Below are 16,967 nucleotides of genomic sequence, written 5' to 3'. Positions count from 1 at the left end.
GGAATACTCACTTAGAGCTTTGGAGCCTTAAAATTAAGCCAACACAGTAGAAAGCACAGCTGTGAGGTGGACAGAAATCGAGTCCCGGGGATAACATCTGCGCTCCTAGATCAAGCTCTCCCTAAAGTCAGCCAATGAAGTCCATTTTTGGTTTAAGCCAGAAGGGGTAAAGTATTCACTCTGTCACTGAAAATTAGAAGATTCTCAACTAAAATAAAACATAAAGTAAATTTCCAACTAATCATGGTAACAGGGAAGTTGGTAACTTAAAAAATCCAAAAAAGCAGGTAATACAAATATAATTTATTTTTCTTAAAATTTTTTAAATCAGAGAAAAATGTTAATAATTTTGCTGAAGAATCAAATGACTGAATTAGATTTAATAATGGAAAATTTTACAGAATTAGATTTTAACAGTACTTTCAGTAAGCCTGAAGCCAGAGAAATAACACATGCCAAAGAAATTAGATCCTTTTAATCTGAGTTTTACCTAATAACAAAAACCAGTAATTTGTGGGTATCTCTTGACAGATTAAAGATACGTACTCTTTCAAGAAGTCATACTATTATTACCACTATTTACTACTAGGTGCTTTAGGTACATTATTTACTTTTATATTAACAAACCTAAAGGGTGGATGTTTTAACCTCCATTTTATACTTCAGGAAATTGAGATTCAGGGAGCATTAAAAATGAACTTGCTTAGATTACACTATAATTAAGTAGAAAACTAAGAGTTGTTACTAGGCCGCTCACATTCTTCTCTAAGATGAATCCTAATTTGTGGACTTTTATTCTGGAAAAAAAGATACAATACATCAAGAAAGAAATGTCACAGTGGTACAGAAACTTAGCAAAGTGTCTTTTGGAAGCTCTGGTCCCAACTAACAATACGTGTTTTTTTTCTTCACAAAACTCCGAGCTATTTGATAGCGCATAAGCGACCCTAACTCCACTTGAACCTTAAGAAACCTTCCAATGCCTGAGGAGCCTACGCCCTCAGACTGTAGCTCCAAGAATTTTCTATGTTCCTAGCTCTGTGTTTGGATGCATGACAAACTAGGATTGAATAGCAAGATGAACTTTCCTACTTCATCTGTAATTGTCACTAAAGAAAATTACTTAGGTTCAAAAGACTGAGGTTATTAAAAGCTGAACTTGTTAAATTTGGAAGAAAAAAACGAATTGTATAAAGTTTAGGACAAAAGGGTGAGAAAACTTTGGGGAGAAGAAATACAAATAAAATACAAAAAATGACCTTTCTCGTCCCTGTGTTACAAGATGATTTATGTCACTGCTATGTCTTCTGTCTCCTCTCCCACCTGTTTTGCCTTCAACTTCAGAGAGCCAAGCCTTAGGAAAAAAATAAGCAAACAACTGAGCTCAATAAATACGTTTAAAAGCTCATAAGTTATACTTCTACATTTAAAATGTGTTTGTTTTTATAATTATGTAATTCTTAGAGATGTGAAACCTTTATTCCAAATTGGTCAAATGATCAACTTTATAGCTGATTCAAAAAAACAGTATAAATATTTAATTTTATATAAAGGTCTAAATAAAAAACTTCAAGGAGATTAAATAACACACATCACAATAACACTTTTAGATCATAAACCCTAACATTAAATATAAACATTTGAAGATAATTCTAAGAAAAACCAATCTATCATAATGAAGTTTATAAAAATAATTTATCTTGACAACTGCTGAATAACAACTCTACCTCATTCTTATGGATTTCCATTCGTAGGCGGTCAATGTTATTCATGGTCTCTGCTAATTTAGGCTGCAAACTCCCTGGATCCCCCATTTGTGGATTCTTCTCATATACATCTTTCATTTTGTTGAGTGCATCTCTAAAAAAGAGAAGGAAACCACAGAATTAAATATTAACTTCATATGCTTCCAGATAAAAGAGTTTTATTTGACTCTGGGGACTCATACGCAGCTTAATCTTAAGTAGAGTCATATCTTTTAAAGTTTGTCTAACACGACCTGATTAAAGACAATTTGCATAAAGGTGATAACATATATAGAGTCAGTAATTTATCAAGACAATCGGAATACCAAAAGAGAACAGAGTTCATTTCTTATTTCCTGCTTTCTAAACAAGGAATTTTATTTAGATGTATATATACAAACACACACACACACACACACACAAAATCAAGGGCTAGAATAACATTCTTCAGCTCGTCATGTCCCAAATCAAATTCATTATATTCCAACTCAGCCACACTATTCCACAGTGTTCCTTAGCTCATACATCATCATTGTCCTCCCACTCACCTCTGCTAGAAATAGGAATGGCAGCTTTAACTTGCCCCCACCCAAAGTCAGTCATTTGCCAACTCCTCTCAACCTACCTCCTATTCTCTAATCATATCACAATTGGTTATGCCTCAATTAGCTGTCCTCGACTCTAACATCTGACACTATTGACTAACACTCCTCAATACTCTTTTCCTTCATGACTTCCTAGAGGGTACATTTTCTTTTTCCTCTTTCTCACCTCTGCTTTCTCATAATCTCCCTCACTGGCTTCTTTCTCCTTCTTTGTTCAACCTTTAAATGTGTATTACATAAAATGACAAAGGTTTCTTCGCGTCTCTTCCTACAGTCTTGTTTGAGGATGATCTCTTAATTGTTTTAATATCATCTATGTTCAGATGATTTTCAAATGCGTATCTCCAGACCTCTTTCTCTCCTGAACTCTAGATTCATATTTCTAAACTCAACTGGACACTTCCAATATGGACTTTTCACATTTGAAAAATCAACATAAACAAAATCTTTATCTTTGCCCTAAACTTTTTTCTTATTGTTGCAATTAAATCTATAGCTGCAAGCCTTCTTTTTTTTTTTTTCTAAGCTTCCTCCATGTTTTCTCTTCTCCAGCATCCAATCAGGAGAAAAATACAACCTACTTTGGCTTTGAAATGATTCTTTTATCTATTCCTCCTTTCTATTCCCATGGTCATACCTTAATTTAGGCCCTCAGCATCTCTCACCCATGTTGTTAAAGTCTTCTACCTCCAATCTCTTTCCTATACTATTTACCCTTCATACAGCTTTCAATTATCTTTTAGCACACAGAGCTAATAATGTTACCCCTTCTCTCAATAACTGGGGACTGTAATACCTACAGAACTCCACAGAAAAGCATTCAGAATTTTTCACAAGTCCTTTACTTCTTCATCCTCAACTTCTATTATTATGCTCCACATAATTTTGAACCAAGTCTCTCTGGATTAGCACTAATTCCAGGCCATGGCAAGAACATTAACATTTCTGTGCCTTTATTCTTGTTTTGGACATGGAGATACCTGAGAAAAATTTGAGTCACCAGAGGTAACATTCAGGTTCCAAGCTGAGGTCAAACCAGTAATACTCTGGCCTTTCTGCTTGTATTCTCATACTCTGGACATGTATCCTTTTTGCAGTCTACTCATTTAGTGCAATGTTTCTCACATTTTTGTGCTTTTTGTTGATCTTGGTGTTTAAAATAGCCCCTAAGCATGGCAATGAAATGCTGTCTAGTGTTCTTAAGCAAAAGAAGGACGTAATATTATTACTTACAGAGAAAATAAATGTCTTAGATAAGCTTTGTTCAAGCATGAGTTACAGTGCTATCAGAAAAAATTCAAAGTTAATAAATCAACATCATATATGAAATAAGGTGTTTTTGCACAGGAACACAAATAAAAAAAGGTTGTGTGTCAATCAGCTGATGGAAACATTGTGACCAGTGGCTACCTAGAACCTAACCCTGTATCTCCCCAAAAGCAATGTTTCAATATTCCATAATTCAGGGTTCACAGTGACTTTACAGAACACAGCTACTGTGAATGAGAATCAAAGGTATTGCAATATTTCATATGATTAAGCGCCACTTCATATCTGATACACTAATTCTTAACATCAAAACTTCAATCTCTCATGCTACAATTTAAGCTCCAATTTTATCCTCAGTGAAGATCTAGCAAGTCACCAATTCACTGTAATAACACTTTAATTATCATATATAATTCTATGTCCATTAAAAAAAACTAAACTAGAGGAAACTTCTTGTAAAAATGAAATAAAAAAGTAAACCTATGTGTGAACAAATATGAAGCTGTTAGTGATCAAGCACTGTCTGCCAAATGTTTTGCTGCATACAAAACAGCCTCAGGTTGCTAATGAAATCAATTCACATATAAAAGCAAAATGAAAATGTATCAAAGAACAACAGGTGGTTAGTGTTGGTGAAACTACTCTTGACAATAAAACATTGAGAAATTTTCTGCAAATTAATGAAGGCATAAATATACACTATTAGCATCCAATAAAAATCTGCAACCAAGGAAATTCTCTAACCTATGACAGGGTAACCATAAAAATTTCCAGGGTAGGAGTATAATTTTCTCTCAAAAGATATTTCAATTGGTATATATGATTTTTAAGCCTTCTGTATATCATACTTAAGGGTGTCACTCAAAGTAGATCCTAAAATAAGCAATAATGATAGAGAAAACTTAAAGGAATAATACTTTTGGTCTGATTCCTTCTGTAGTTCTCTGTTAAGTTCATCAATGCGCTGCTGTAGTTTTTTACGTCTCTGTTCTGGTGGCAGATGACTGAAATCTTCTAGTGCTGGGCCCTGAAAAGAGAATCTAAATCATTATAACAGACATTTTCAGGAAACGTTATTTTTAAAATATACCTGCTATAAAATAAGAATACATACCAATCTTAAGTTTAATTTCAAATTTGCCTCAAGCAACCCCTTAAAAAAAATCTACACAGATGTGTGTGTTTATGCGTATATGTTAATGAAACAATGTACTGAAGAAAGAGCTCAAATTTCATTCATTTTATAAAACCATGTAACAGAATAGGTAAAATCATACCCAGATACAGATAACCGGTAGGTAGTATCACATTACTTTCCAATCTTGGCAGATTATAATGAATACATGTAAACCTTCTTACAGCAACAACAACAAAATGGAAACACATAACATTTCTTGTCTATACAGGGTATTGTTTTATATATAACATATCACAACATTTCCAAATAAAACCCATTGCCATGACATTCAGAATGTTACAAATGTTCAAACTGAAAATATGAATATAATTAAGAAACTTACCTCACAAAGACAATCTAATGAAATATACTTTGATACTACATACAGTCTTTGAACGATTGATTAAACCATTCAAAACATACCTGGTCATTAAAAACCAAAGACAGAACTATCCACTGAGCAGAAACTATATTCCAACAAAGAGTGTATTTTCAATTAACCTTTTGTAAACCAAATAACATACTTCAGTTGTTACTGAAAGAAGGATAAAATCCTTCTTTAGGAAAGATCCTTGATGTCTGAAAAATTTTTTAAATTTTGATATTCAAGAAACTATGCAATTTAAGAAAAAGTACTAGTATCTAAATGTAAACATCTGATCCAACTGACATCTTTTCCCTTAAATGTTATTTTAATCACTGTTACTTATGTTATTACAGATTACAACAGAACCAATATTAGCAACTATTGAATCTATTTAATATAAACCTATATTACTTAAATCTTTGTATATACTCCAGAAATTGATGATGCCTGTCACTATTCATTTTCTTTTCAAAATGGTTATTTTAAGAATATTAATATGAGGCCAGGCGCAGTGGCTCACGCCTGTAATCCCAACACTTTGGGAGGCTGAGGCAGGTGGATCACCTGAGGTCAGGAGTTTGAGGCCAGCCTGGAGCCTGGCCAACATGATGAAACCCCGTATCTACTAAAAACACAATAAATTAGCCAGGCGTGGTGGTGGGCGCCTGTAATCCCAACTACTCGGGAGGCCGAGGCAGGAGAATCACTTGAACCCGGGAGGCAGAGGCTGCAGTGAGCCGAGATCGCGCCACTGCATTCCAGCCTGGGAGACAAGAGCGAGACTCCATCTTTAAAAAGAAAAAAAAAAAAGAAAAGAAAAAAGCATATAAATATTCAATTTGTTAAAGTGATGCTAAAAGGAGCTCTCAAAACAAATACATTCTTGCTCTTTGGGCCACTTATGCCTGTAACATATGCTAAATAGCTTTATTTCACCATGTGTAAGAATGAGTCACTTACTTTCAGAAAAGAGAAAACTCACTCCTAGGATGAGCTATAATTAAATGTAAAATTTAATTAATAACAGAATCCCTAGTCTCTTTCCCCAGTGGCCTGTACATTATGGATATTCAACAAGCTTGCTAGAAAAACGCAGGGGATCCTAAGTATTTTTTATTTTTTTTCATTTACCAATCACTAGAAACAAGGATCTCAATCAACCCAATCTGACCTAAATAAATCAATAGTGAAATTTCCTTTGTTGATTTCCTTTAGATTTACTGGTTAATTTGTAACATAAATTTGTTGTATTTTATCTAATTTGGAGTTGAAGGTTTTTTGTAGAGACAGGGTCTCATTCTGCTGCCCACAATGGAATGCAGTTGAGTGATCACAGCTCTCATGGCTCACTATAGCCTCGAACTCCTGGGCTCAATCAATCCGCCCACCTTAGCCTCCCAAATAGCTGGGATTACAGACAAGGAGTACAAGTTTTGAAAACTAGCATATATATGCCAAAAATTAACTTCCTAATTTATATTTTAAAAAATATTTCTTAAAATCTTGAAAAAGTATTGAATAAGATGAAGAAATGCATGTCAACATACTGTGGGTTTTTTGTTGTTAAAATTATGATAAACTCACAATAATCTACAAGTAAATCTGCCAGAATTCCACGTATCCCTTATCAAACCCTGTTCTCAAATTTATGAACAGTAAATACTGAGGCACTTACATTTTGAATATCCCATTTGGTATTAGAACCCTATTCTTATATAGAATATGAGAATTAATCTTAACTTTATTTCCTATGGATGTTCAGAAGACCTCTGGGACATTTAACAACCTTTCTTACTACAAAGGAATTTATAAAAGGCTGATTCCAATAGTGTAAAAAAAGAGTAATCTATTTTTCAGTAGCTTCCTACACAATAATTTTGGGGTTAGTTCCTAATGTAGATCCATTAATTTGTTTGAAATAAACATACCAAGGAACATCCCAAACCCATACACACCTTCTCTGCCACCGCCCCCGCTGCCTGCCAAACACACACAGGATATTTAGATCATATGTGCTTCTATTCTCCTTCAATAGTACAGAAGAACCAAGGACTAACTCCATAATGATACTAGCAGGAAATTTTTCTTTCTTTCTGGAAAAATCTAATGATTCTGGTGATAAAACTACAAATCAAATGTATATGATTTTTTTAAAGGCTGTTAAGAAAAATAATATTTGCTAAATTTTCCTTCTGCATAACAAACTGTGGCTCTACCACATAATCTTTAAAAAATGTTTAACCACAATTTTACCCTCTTCTGTAACATGACAAGGACTCCATTCAATGACATTTAAGAACTTAATGGGTTGATGACAATTAACCACATTATTTTCTAATCTTATGACATCAAGAGTACTGGCATATGCTGGACTATGAAACTATAAAAAGAAAAAACACACAAGGTGAAAACGTGGGATGTAATTCACCACTTGCTTTGAATTAAACAAAACAATGTTCTGAGATTACTTAATGTTGGCACAGTATATAGATCAGCACATAAGGCTTACCATCTTCACCGACCACTGAATAGTTCAATGGAAAACAGAAAGAAATGGTAAATTATTCACAGGAAACCATAATACAGAAGATGCAATAGCCTATTCTTTTTTACAATACTAAAATAAATCACATACATTTCACAATCCAAACAATTATGCCAGAAAAACCATTTTAAGCACATTTTGGAAAAGTAAATTACTTGCAAAAAAAGAAAAAAAAAAGCATACACTGATAATGGGCAGATATTTTCTATGTTTAACTAAAACTTAAAAATAAACATTCTATCTGTAATCATGCATTTTATTTTAAAGTGAATTTTATGTATGGATTTCACTTCTATAGCAGTTTATTCTCAAATTACTAACATTTGAAAAGGTGAATATGAGCTCTAAGATTAGACATTTAAAAAGAAATCTTACGTGAAATATTAAAAAAATAGAATGTTCTTTCCAGTGCATTAAAGAAAACACTATTATCTACATTTTTATAGTTCCAAGTACTGTTTGAATTTAAATATACCATGGTTAGGTGAGGGAACATTTTTACTTTCATTTTAAGATCTTTTTAAATGTAGAGATACATTAAAAACATTATTTTCAAAATAGTGAGTTATCCAGATTCAAGTTTCCCATACACATTTCCTAATACATACAAATATATAGGTTGAATTTTGCTTTAAAAATGTAGCTTCTATTTTTCAGGTTTTATTTTAAAATCCATATGCTTGAATAACACTAAAAACATAACTTCAATTTATAGAAAACTGATTAAAATGTATTCTTTCTGAAAATATGAAATGACACAGATTCTGAAGAGACCAACCATAGTGCTCTTATACAATAACAATACTTTATATATGTATATATATGTGTGTGTATATAGATATAGATATGAATATGGATATGGATATATCTCCCACATTTTGTGGGTCAGTAGGATTCTCCAACTGGCACAGCATCTATCTAGCATCCCAACTACACACACACACACACATACACACACACGGTGACCCAGAATATGCAACAGAGCTTTATAAAGTTAATCTTCACATTCATCTCAATTGGTGAGCAGCCTCTAAAATTTTTACTTTTCCCTGTTTTCTAAATCATGATGTTTTAAGAGAAGGTGTTGGGGAGATGTCAGGTAAAAAATTCACATTAAAAATATGAATGAATTTTAATAAATAATCTGACAAAAATATCTACCCCTTATCTCTGATGAGTTGGTCACTGCTATGCATTATCTTTCCAAATTAAGTTTAACATTCTTTAGACTGTCAGTATTTTTGAGAAACAAAAACCACAATTTACTTTGCTATGAAAAAACTGCTGGTAAGGAAATAAAAAGGTTTGAAGAAAGATATTCATGATCTTTCAAAAATATTATTAAACGAAATTATATACAGGACAAGCAACAAAACATTTAAATTTAAAGTATTTGAATTTGACTTATCTGTTGATAATTTTCACCAGCGAAATTTCTAAGTGATTCAAATTATCTTTCCAATTTTTATATTAACCTTTTAGAGAAAGCATTAAGATAATTATAGCTGAAATATCAAAATTTTTAGCTGTTTGTTAATCTAGTCTTACTATCAATTGGAAATCTGATAATTAGATTTGGGGATATACAAAACTCAAGTTCTTTGTAAAAATAGTAGACATATATTCTGTGTAAGGTTTTAAACTAATACAGGTTCCACACAAAAATATCTTAGTCTCATATACAATTATATACTCATAAACTAGAAAATTTCATATACTCAACTACATTTAATAAACACAAGAGAGCTAAAAAGGAAATCATTAAGGCAATTACAATTATTAGGTGTATTTCATTTTACATAGGACAAAATTTCATGAGAACTACTCTGGAGAGATAAAAGCTTAGAAAAAACTCTCGGAAAGTCTATAAAGTCATAAATAATTCAGAGAGAAAACCTGGACTCATTGCTAATAACTTAAAAAATAGTACCCAATAAAACTCAAATAAAGTAGCAATAGAGTAAAAATTATTAGTTTGTTTTTAAGTAGTTAAGTTCGAGTATATCCTCAAATATCCATTAACAGTTAGAACTTAATGTCACAGAATGAAATTATAGACCTTCCTCCCTCAGAAAAGATCTGCTGATACCACTGTCAAACTCAAAAACACTGGTGTAAGATAACATTTTTCATATCCTTAATTTATATTGGGTTCTGTACACACCAGTTTTTCTTTAAAAAAGGAAAAGAAAGAAAAAAATCATAATTTTTTAAAGAAGTTATTTAGGAAAAGCAATGTGCAGCAAATATTGCACAAAACAAGAGTTTCTGAACTGAACGGTACAACTCATCGGTTTTAAGAAACCTCTAGACTTGTTCTGTAATCTTTAATAGACTGAAAACTCCATGTAAAAACATATAAATAGGCTTACTTAAAGCTTACCTCCTTTTTTTTTTAATTTTTCTATATTGAGAAAATTCTTAAGTGGGAAAAAAAAAATCTCTATAGGTTAATTTTTGAGATACATATCTAGTAAATACCAAACAGTAATCAAAAGAAAAAAATTTCTCAACCTCAAAGTTGTAATCCACTTTCCTCCCTGCTCTGCTCTGTCCTCTAAACCCCCAGTTGGTTTGTCATATTTTCTATCTTGCATGCTGCTTTCTTCTTCGGAATGGTAGCTAATAATAAATCTGGGAGAGGATTTCAGCCTTCTAAAACTAGGCCCCTACAAAAATAATTTATGAATATCTATAATTTGTGAGAAACAAATAATAAGCAAATGCTTTTAAGTTTTACAGTTGTAAAATTCTACCTACAAACTTATTAAAAATAATAATAATAAGATGACACATATTTAAGCTTCTCTGTCCAGGGCTCATAGCTCTAATTGCCTGAGGTTTTTTTTTTCTTTTTTTCTTAGAATTACACTTATGTTGCATCTCTATGACTATATGTGAAAAATATGACTATGACTATATAGTGTAAAATACGACTATTTTAACTGGGCCTGGTAGACTCATTATGTAGGATATACAAATGATTACAAAAACGTGACTACTACATGGTAATTTCTCATGATTTACGTAACAACATAATATTTAGTGTAGTCTAAATTGCCAGAAGAGTGGTGGTTCATGCCTGTAATCCCACAACTTTGGGAGGCTGTAGTGGGAAGATTGCTTGAGCCCAGGAGTTTGAGATCAGCCTGGGCAACAACACATCTCTATAAAAAAAATTAAAATTAAAAATAAGTAGTAAATAAACTGCCATAGGGAAGCAAAATAGAAATGAGTTCTAGCCTCATAACTGAGGCAATAGAAATCCCAAATATGATTTCTCAAAGTCTTTCAAACAAGTCTTCAGAGCTTTTGGAAGTGATTATAGGCATGCCTGTAGTTATAATACAGACTCATCCACGGGGACTTTTCAAAATGTCATCAATTACCTACCATCCACACATAGAATTAGGTAAAATAGATGCAAAGAAGTTCATGTCATTGGAGGAAAAAAGAATCCCAAAAAAAGACATAACACACTTGGGCATTTCTGCTGCATTAGTTACATTAGTTAAGTTTGTCATAATGTTTTAAGGCAACATAGATATAATCTTGTCCCTAAACTAATATGTCTTGTTGTACAGGAGGCCAAAATGCAATCTGAAGACAGAAAGAAAGAAAAATAGAAGGGAAGGAGGAGAAAGGAGAAAGAAGAGAGGAGAAAGGAAGGGAAGGAAGGGTCTAAGAAGGAAGAATGAAACAACCTAACTTTAGATTATTGTTGTTAGGCTTCTTATGGCACTGACAGACTGATTTCTCATCTATGGGTTAACAAACCTATGTTTTTCAAATCTTCCAACAAATGCTCAAACAAATCTTATAAATGAGTCTAAATTACAGGCTATTAATATTAAAAGCACACCCTTAAAATCAAACATAAACAAGAAAAATTACCTCACTAACACAGTAAAGTAACACTAATGTATTTATTAGTAGTATAACAGTTGTTGCTAAACAACAGTTTAGTAAACATTACTCAGTGATATCTAGTATTTTTGTAGGCTTTACAATTTACAATCTACCTTCTAATATATTATCTCAATTTGATCTACAACAATCTTGATATTTAAAATGCCTATCTTTAATTTTTTTAACTATTGGAAACTGTGTTTTATACATCTGAAAATAAGCAGGGCAATTAAAATTGAGTTTGACATTTTATCGTCGACAAAATAATACTTTATAAAATTGGCAGGTGAAGTCAGCATTGGTGACAAATTATTACAAGAGTAACTCCAGTGACAAATTACTGAAAGTCTTAAAAATGTAAATACATTACAAGACAATGGTGAACATATGATTTCACATAAACAAAAAAATAGCTAAAATATGATTGTACCCAGCACCCTCTTTATAATACCATTCTTTTATGGTTGAGCATTTCAAATGTTATAAAGAGGAGTTGTTTTTAACTTGAGGGCAGCTATTCTTAATTCTGTGGTGTTTTTAAACTGTGTATTTATAGGAGAGAGCCTTATAATGAGGGTGGAGAGTATTAAAAGCCACACTACACACACAATAGGCCATCATGCATTTTAACCCATTATTAAACTTACCCCTCTTTTGAGGCTTCTGAAAGAAGGAATTCTGGGCTTCCCTGTTTTTATTTCATTCATACAATAATGCACGGGCTCAATGGAGAATGTGAGAAACTGGGACCCATTAGGAGTACTGGATGTGAATAAACTAGTAGGGGTTAAGGGTGGGGACTGTGGCTAATATGGAAATAAAGAAAGGAATCAATAAGCCAAATGTGCATAGCTTTTTCCTAAATGAAAATTCTATTTTTGGCAACATACTTTTCACAAAATAAATCTCAAATAAAGTTTTCTGTAAAAATATTATGAGAAAGTAAACATAGTTTTGCCCAAAACTATCATTTAAAAAAATCAAATTTACTTTTTAAAATGTACCATTTCACTTGATTACTTTTTACATTGGACAAATTAAAAATACAGAGTACACACATTATATTGTCAAAGAAAGCAATATGGCCTAGATTTTAAAATTCTCTTCTAATTTCTAGAATATTAGCACTACCATGGTACTTGTCAAGAAATAAAGCTGGCAGCTACACCTAAAGTTATCTAAACAGGTAATGTCACACATAAAATATTAAAACTATAACTGATTATTATCAAAAATAGGCAAACAACTTTTCATTACATTAATGGCTTTCCTCTCAGGCTGTTTCTATTTCATCCTTATTTCACCTTTTTAATTCCAGTATTCCTTCTACATCTAAGCTCTCCTAGCTACCTTGATCTGACTAAAACAGGTTTTACCTCTTACTTCTTGACTGGACAATATTATTAAAAGCATAAATAAAGCATGAGTTAATTATAATTGTGCTTTTAAAGATACAGGTATATTATAATGAGTTAAATTTTAATTTTAGCTACACTCATATGCCATGATCAAAAAATGAATTAAAATAATCAAGTAGACTTTAATAAATATAGTGCATCAGATTAAAAGTATTTCTCTATTCTCCTCACTAATAAGACACTAGTACAACCATTTAATTGATAAGAAAGACAAAGCACCCATCTATTTCATTTGCTCACATGCTGACCTAGATCTATCTAAAATAAAGAGCACATCAGAAGGCGGGTTCTAACAAGAAGTCAAGAGTGAGATTCTCTTACCAAACTAGAAATTGTTTTAAACTTCAATTAACCAAGAAGACTGAACTCTTCCCATTAAAAACTCATATGGATGATAAAAATAATTTTAGTAGTATGATCTGTCAAATCTAATTTGACATGTGTTATGGCTGTGGTCAATCATTCATTCCATTTGAGAATTGCAATTTTAGTGGTATTTTAGTTAGATCATGTTTCCTTAAAAATTCTGATGGAAACTACATACAAATGAAACTTCAAAAGCATATAATTTAACTAGATATTAACAACTTTGTTAATACTCTTACCCATTATTAAGTGGTAATCAAATGTTAAATCCATAAATAACTGTTACTATTAAGGTATTTCTAATATAAGTGAAAGGTTAACTGAATCATTCAAATTGAAAATATTTATTCTCCATTAGTGGTAAATCATTTTCCATTCAATACCCACACTGTTTTAGTTGGTACACTTAAACTGATTAGCATATAAGAATTTTATGACTTTTACCTTTGGTTTCTTTCCAAAGAGCCACAATTTGCCCTTGGCCTTTCCTACTGTGGTTTTGGCATCCATCTTCCCACTCTCCTGTTTGGATGCACTGATAGTCCCATCAGAAATGGTTCTATATATATGTTGACTGTAATCTTCAAATGGAAAGTCTCCTGGAGGTTCAAAACCAGATTTGAAGGAGTCTACCACCATTTGAGAGTCCTATACAAAAGAAACTAAGTTTTAAAACTGTTTCACTTGCTCATAATTCTACATTAGCTTTCATACCTTTATTCAGTAGAAGAAAACAACAAATATAAGTTTAAATAAATAATTCCACAGTAATCATTAAAGTAAATAATTTATTCCCATGAATGTGTAACAAACCCAAAATATTTTAATCCCAATATACTTGCAAATTACCACTTAACTAATTTATAATATTCATAAAATGTTTTTACTTGGTAGCTTTAATGACCTGAAATTCATCTGAAGACTACTTAGCTGAAAAAGACCTAACTGACAAAAAGAATACAGAAAGAGGTTATCATCAAGTAGAAACGTTGAGAAGTTTCAAAGCAAAAAGGCTTTCTGCTTTAAGAGACAGATGCCAACAAAGAAGCTAATCTTTGAAGTGAGGAAAGAACATCTAACTGTAAAAGAGAGTAAAAGATGAGTAGGAAAAGCTTTCTAACTAATTCAACATGGGAAAAGACAAATACATTAAATACATACTGTGGAATGTTAATAGAGCAACAGGGGAAAGATCTCATAAACACTACTGAGTACAAAAAACGTTTGAAAGTAAAGTCTAATACCATGTACTTAAAATTTTTAAACTCACATAAGTATTGTTTTTAGATATACATACCTCTACCTGAATGCTTTACTGACATCTTAAACTCATTATTTTCAGAGTATCTCTACAAACTCCTTCCCATCCCTAACAACAACCTCTCCTCTTCTGTTGCCGATTTCTGTTAACTGTACATTTTGCCCTTTAGTCAAAAGTCATCCTTAAAAGTCATAGCTTACTTTTGTCAGTAATGCTACCCTCAGCAATCATTTGCTTAGGGTAATTAGAGAGAAAAGGGCTCTAATGATATTGTATAAACCTGTATCCAGCCATGCTCAAATAATATATGCACTTTGGAATTTCCAATTAAAGAAGCCAAAAACCCTCTTTTCTAAATTTAAGAATTCTATTAGCTGTTACAGAAAGGATCCTCACTAATATAGTATCTACTTCATAGGTTCATTAAGACTAAAATATGTGGCACTTATCTGATACCCTCCAAACACCAGTTCTCTTCTCTTGTCACTGCTTTTCCTCAGTTTCTGCCAACCATGCTTTTTGATCACTCAATCAACATTTACTGAGATAAAAGATCACTAGTCCTCAATCAAGATACAATCTGATTACCTATATTTCCCCAAGGGGAGGCGGCCTATGCTGTTTCATCTGCACATAATGCCTCCTTCCTCCTCCTCATGGGTTATCACTCCATATGCTACCCACGTTTCTTGATCCAGCTCAAGTGCTAAAGGCAACTCTGACCACAACCTTCTCTAAATGTTCACTAAACAAATAGTATAACACAATTTGTAACACACAGTTCCTAGGTTAGACTCTTTGATAAGAACTGAAAACTTAGTGGGAGAAGGGAGTTAGAAATCTTTTTTTAAAAAAGAAAGAATTAGAACTTTTGCATTTAGAATGAACTTAGAACTCAAAGGAATCTATTGCAAGACATTATGCTACAGAATATAATTTAGAATCACACATCAGATTACTTTATCCCTTTCTCAACTCATTTCACTAACTTAAACTGCACACCTAAACCAAACAGATGCATTCGAAGATAATTATGTAGCACTTACTCTTCTTTCATCAACAGATTTTGCTGCAAGAATCATTCCTTCCAAACATTTTGAAATGATAGGAATAACTTTGCGTTCTGAGTCAGCAAATCCTCTGTAACACTCACTGAGTTTAATAGTCCTTCGTTCGTCCATTTCTTGTAGTTGCTAATAATCAAGAATTTTTTAAAAAAGAGAAAACTGAATTTTTCAATCATTCTAAAGGAGATCAATTAGTGATCCCCCACCAAAAAATAAAGATTTCTACCCTCATAGTTACGCTGTTGTTGTTAATACTTTTTAACAAGTGTTACTGACTCGTAATACTTAAAACCTGAGGTGTGGTAAACAGCAAAATAAATTAAAAAAAAAAATAGTAAGGCTCTTAATATTGTTTTCCTAGAACCAGATGACACTGGGATTCCAGCCTTCTAAAAGGATCCCTTACTGGCTATCAGCTCCCTGCCCCATACTACTGCCACCTTTTACTCTTCAATTAGAGTATTTCTTGTTTATGCTTCCAGGAAACATTTCATTTGATGACAAAATTCTGGTGCTTTTTTAAAAACTTTTTTATTTTTTAATTTTTTTTTTTTGGCAATTGGCCCATAACATATACAAGTCTGAGACTTTTTTTTTTTTTTTTTTTTTGAGGCAGAGTCTTGCTTTGTCACCAGACTGGATGGAGTGCGGTGGCGTGATCTTGGCTCACTGCAACCTCCACCTCCTGGGTTCAAGCAATTCTCCTGCCTCAGCCTCTCGAGTAGCTGGGACTATAGGCATGTGCCACCATGCCCAGCTAATTTTTGTATTTTTTAGTAGAGACGGGGTTTCACCATGTTGGCCAGGATGGTCTCCATCTCTTGACCTCGTGATCCGCCTGCTGGGATTATAGGCGTGAGCCACTGCCCCCGGCCAAGTCTGAGACTTCTAACCTCAAGTTTATTCAGGATACTTTGGTAAGACCTGGCTGGACCAACAGTCCATACTCATTGTTTATCAACAGGTACCCAGACCTACTGCAGTGTACGGCTCAGAGCTGGGAATACATGAGGAAAAACAGGAAGTCACAAGCTCAAAGTGGCACATAAAGAATCCTCACAACTGAAAATTCACTGGCACATGCCACTAGGAAATATGTTGGAACACATGAAGTCCAACAACTTAAAGGCTTTTTTTTTTTTACATATCCTATTTGCCAGCACTGACCTTTCTGTTCGTTGAAAGCAGTTACACTGCTTGTGTCCCCAAACTCCCACAGCCTAGGACTTTGAGACCTG

The 16,967-nt window shown here is 32.8% G+C and overlaps 1 protein-coding gene across 7 annotated transcripts in view; it reads right to left on the bottom strand.

Annotated features, from left to right (window-relative positions):
* FNBP1L (formin binding protein 1 like) overlaps window positions 1-16,967 on the bottom strand; it is a 125,699-nt gene that overhangs the window by 25,498 nt on the left and 83,234 nt on the right. For 4 of the 7 annotated variants that reach the window (XM_021920948.2, XM_003892219.4, XM_021920967.2 and 1 more), the window contains 7 exons: window positions 15,709-15,855; window positions 13,846-14,049; window positions 12,265-12,423; window positions 7,673-7,687; window positions 4,537-4,646; window positions 1,728-1,860; window positions 1,260-1,354 (listed from right to left, as the gene is read on the bottom strand). In XM_021920948.2, the coding sequence (XP_021776640.2) occupies window positions 1,260-1,354; window positions 1,728-1,860; window positions 4,537-4,646; window positions 7,673-7,687; window positions 12,265-12,423; window positions 13,846-14,049; window positions 15,709-15,855 (863 nt within the window). The remainder of the gene's footprint in view (window positions 1-1,259; window positions 1,355-1,727; window positions 1,861-4,536; window positions 4,647-7,672; window positions 7,688-12,264; window positions 12,424-13,845; window positions 14,050-15,708; window positions 15,856-16,967) is intronic. The other 3 variants (XM_021920958.2, XM_003892218.4, XM_021920951.2) reach the window with 2 other exon arrangements.

Source organism: Papio anubis, chromosome 1, assembly GCF_008728515.1.
Source record: "Papio anubis isolate 15944 chromosome 1, Panubis1.0, whole genome shotgun sequence".
In the NCBI taxonomy this organism is placed as follows: Eukaryota; Metazoa; Chordata; class Mammalia; order Primates; family Cercopithecidae; genus Papio; species Papio anubis.
Note: the sequence above shows the minus strand (reverse complement) of the source record. Positions and strands in the feature narration are given on the sequence as shown.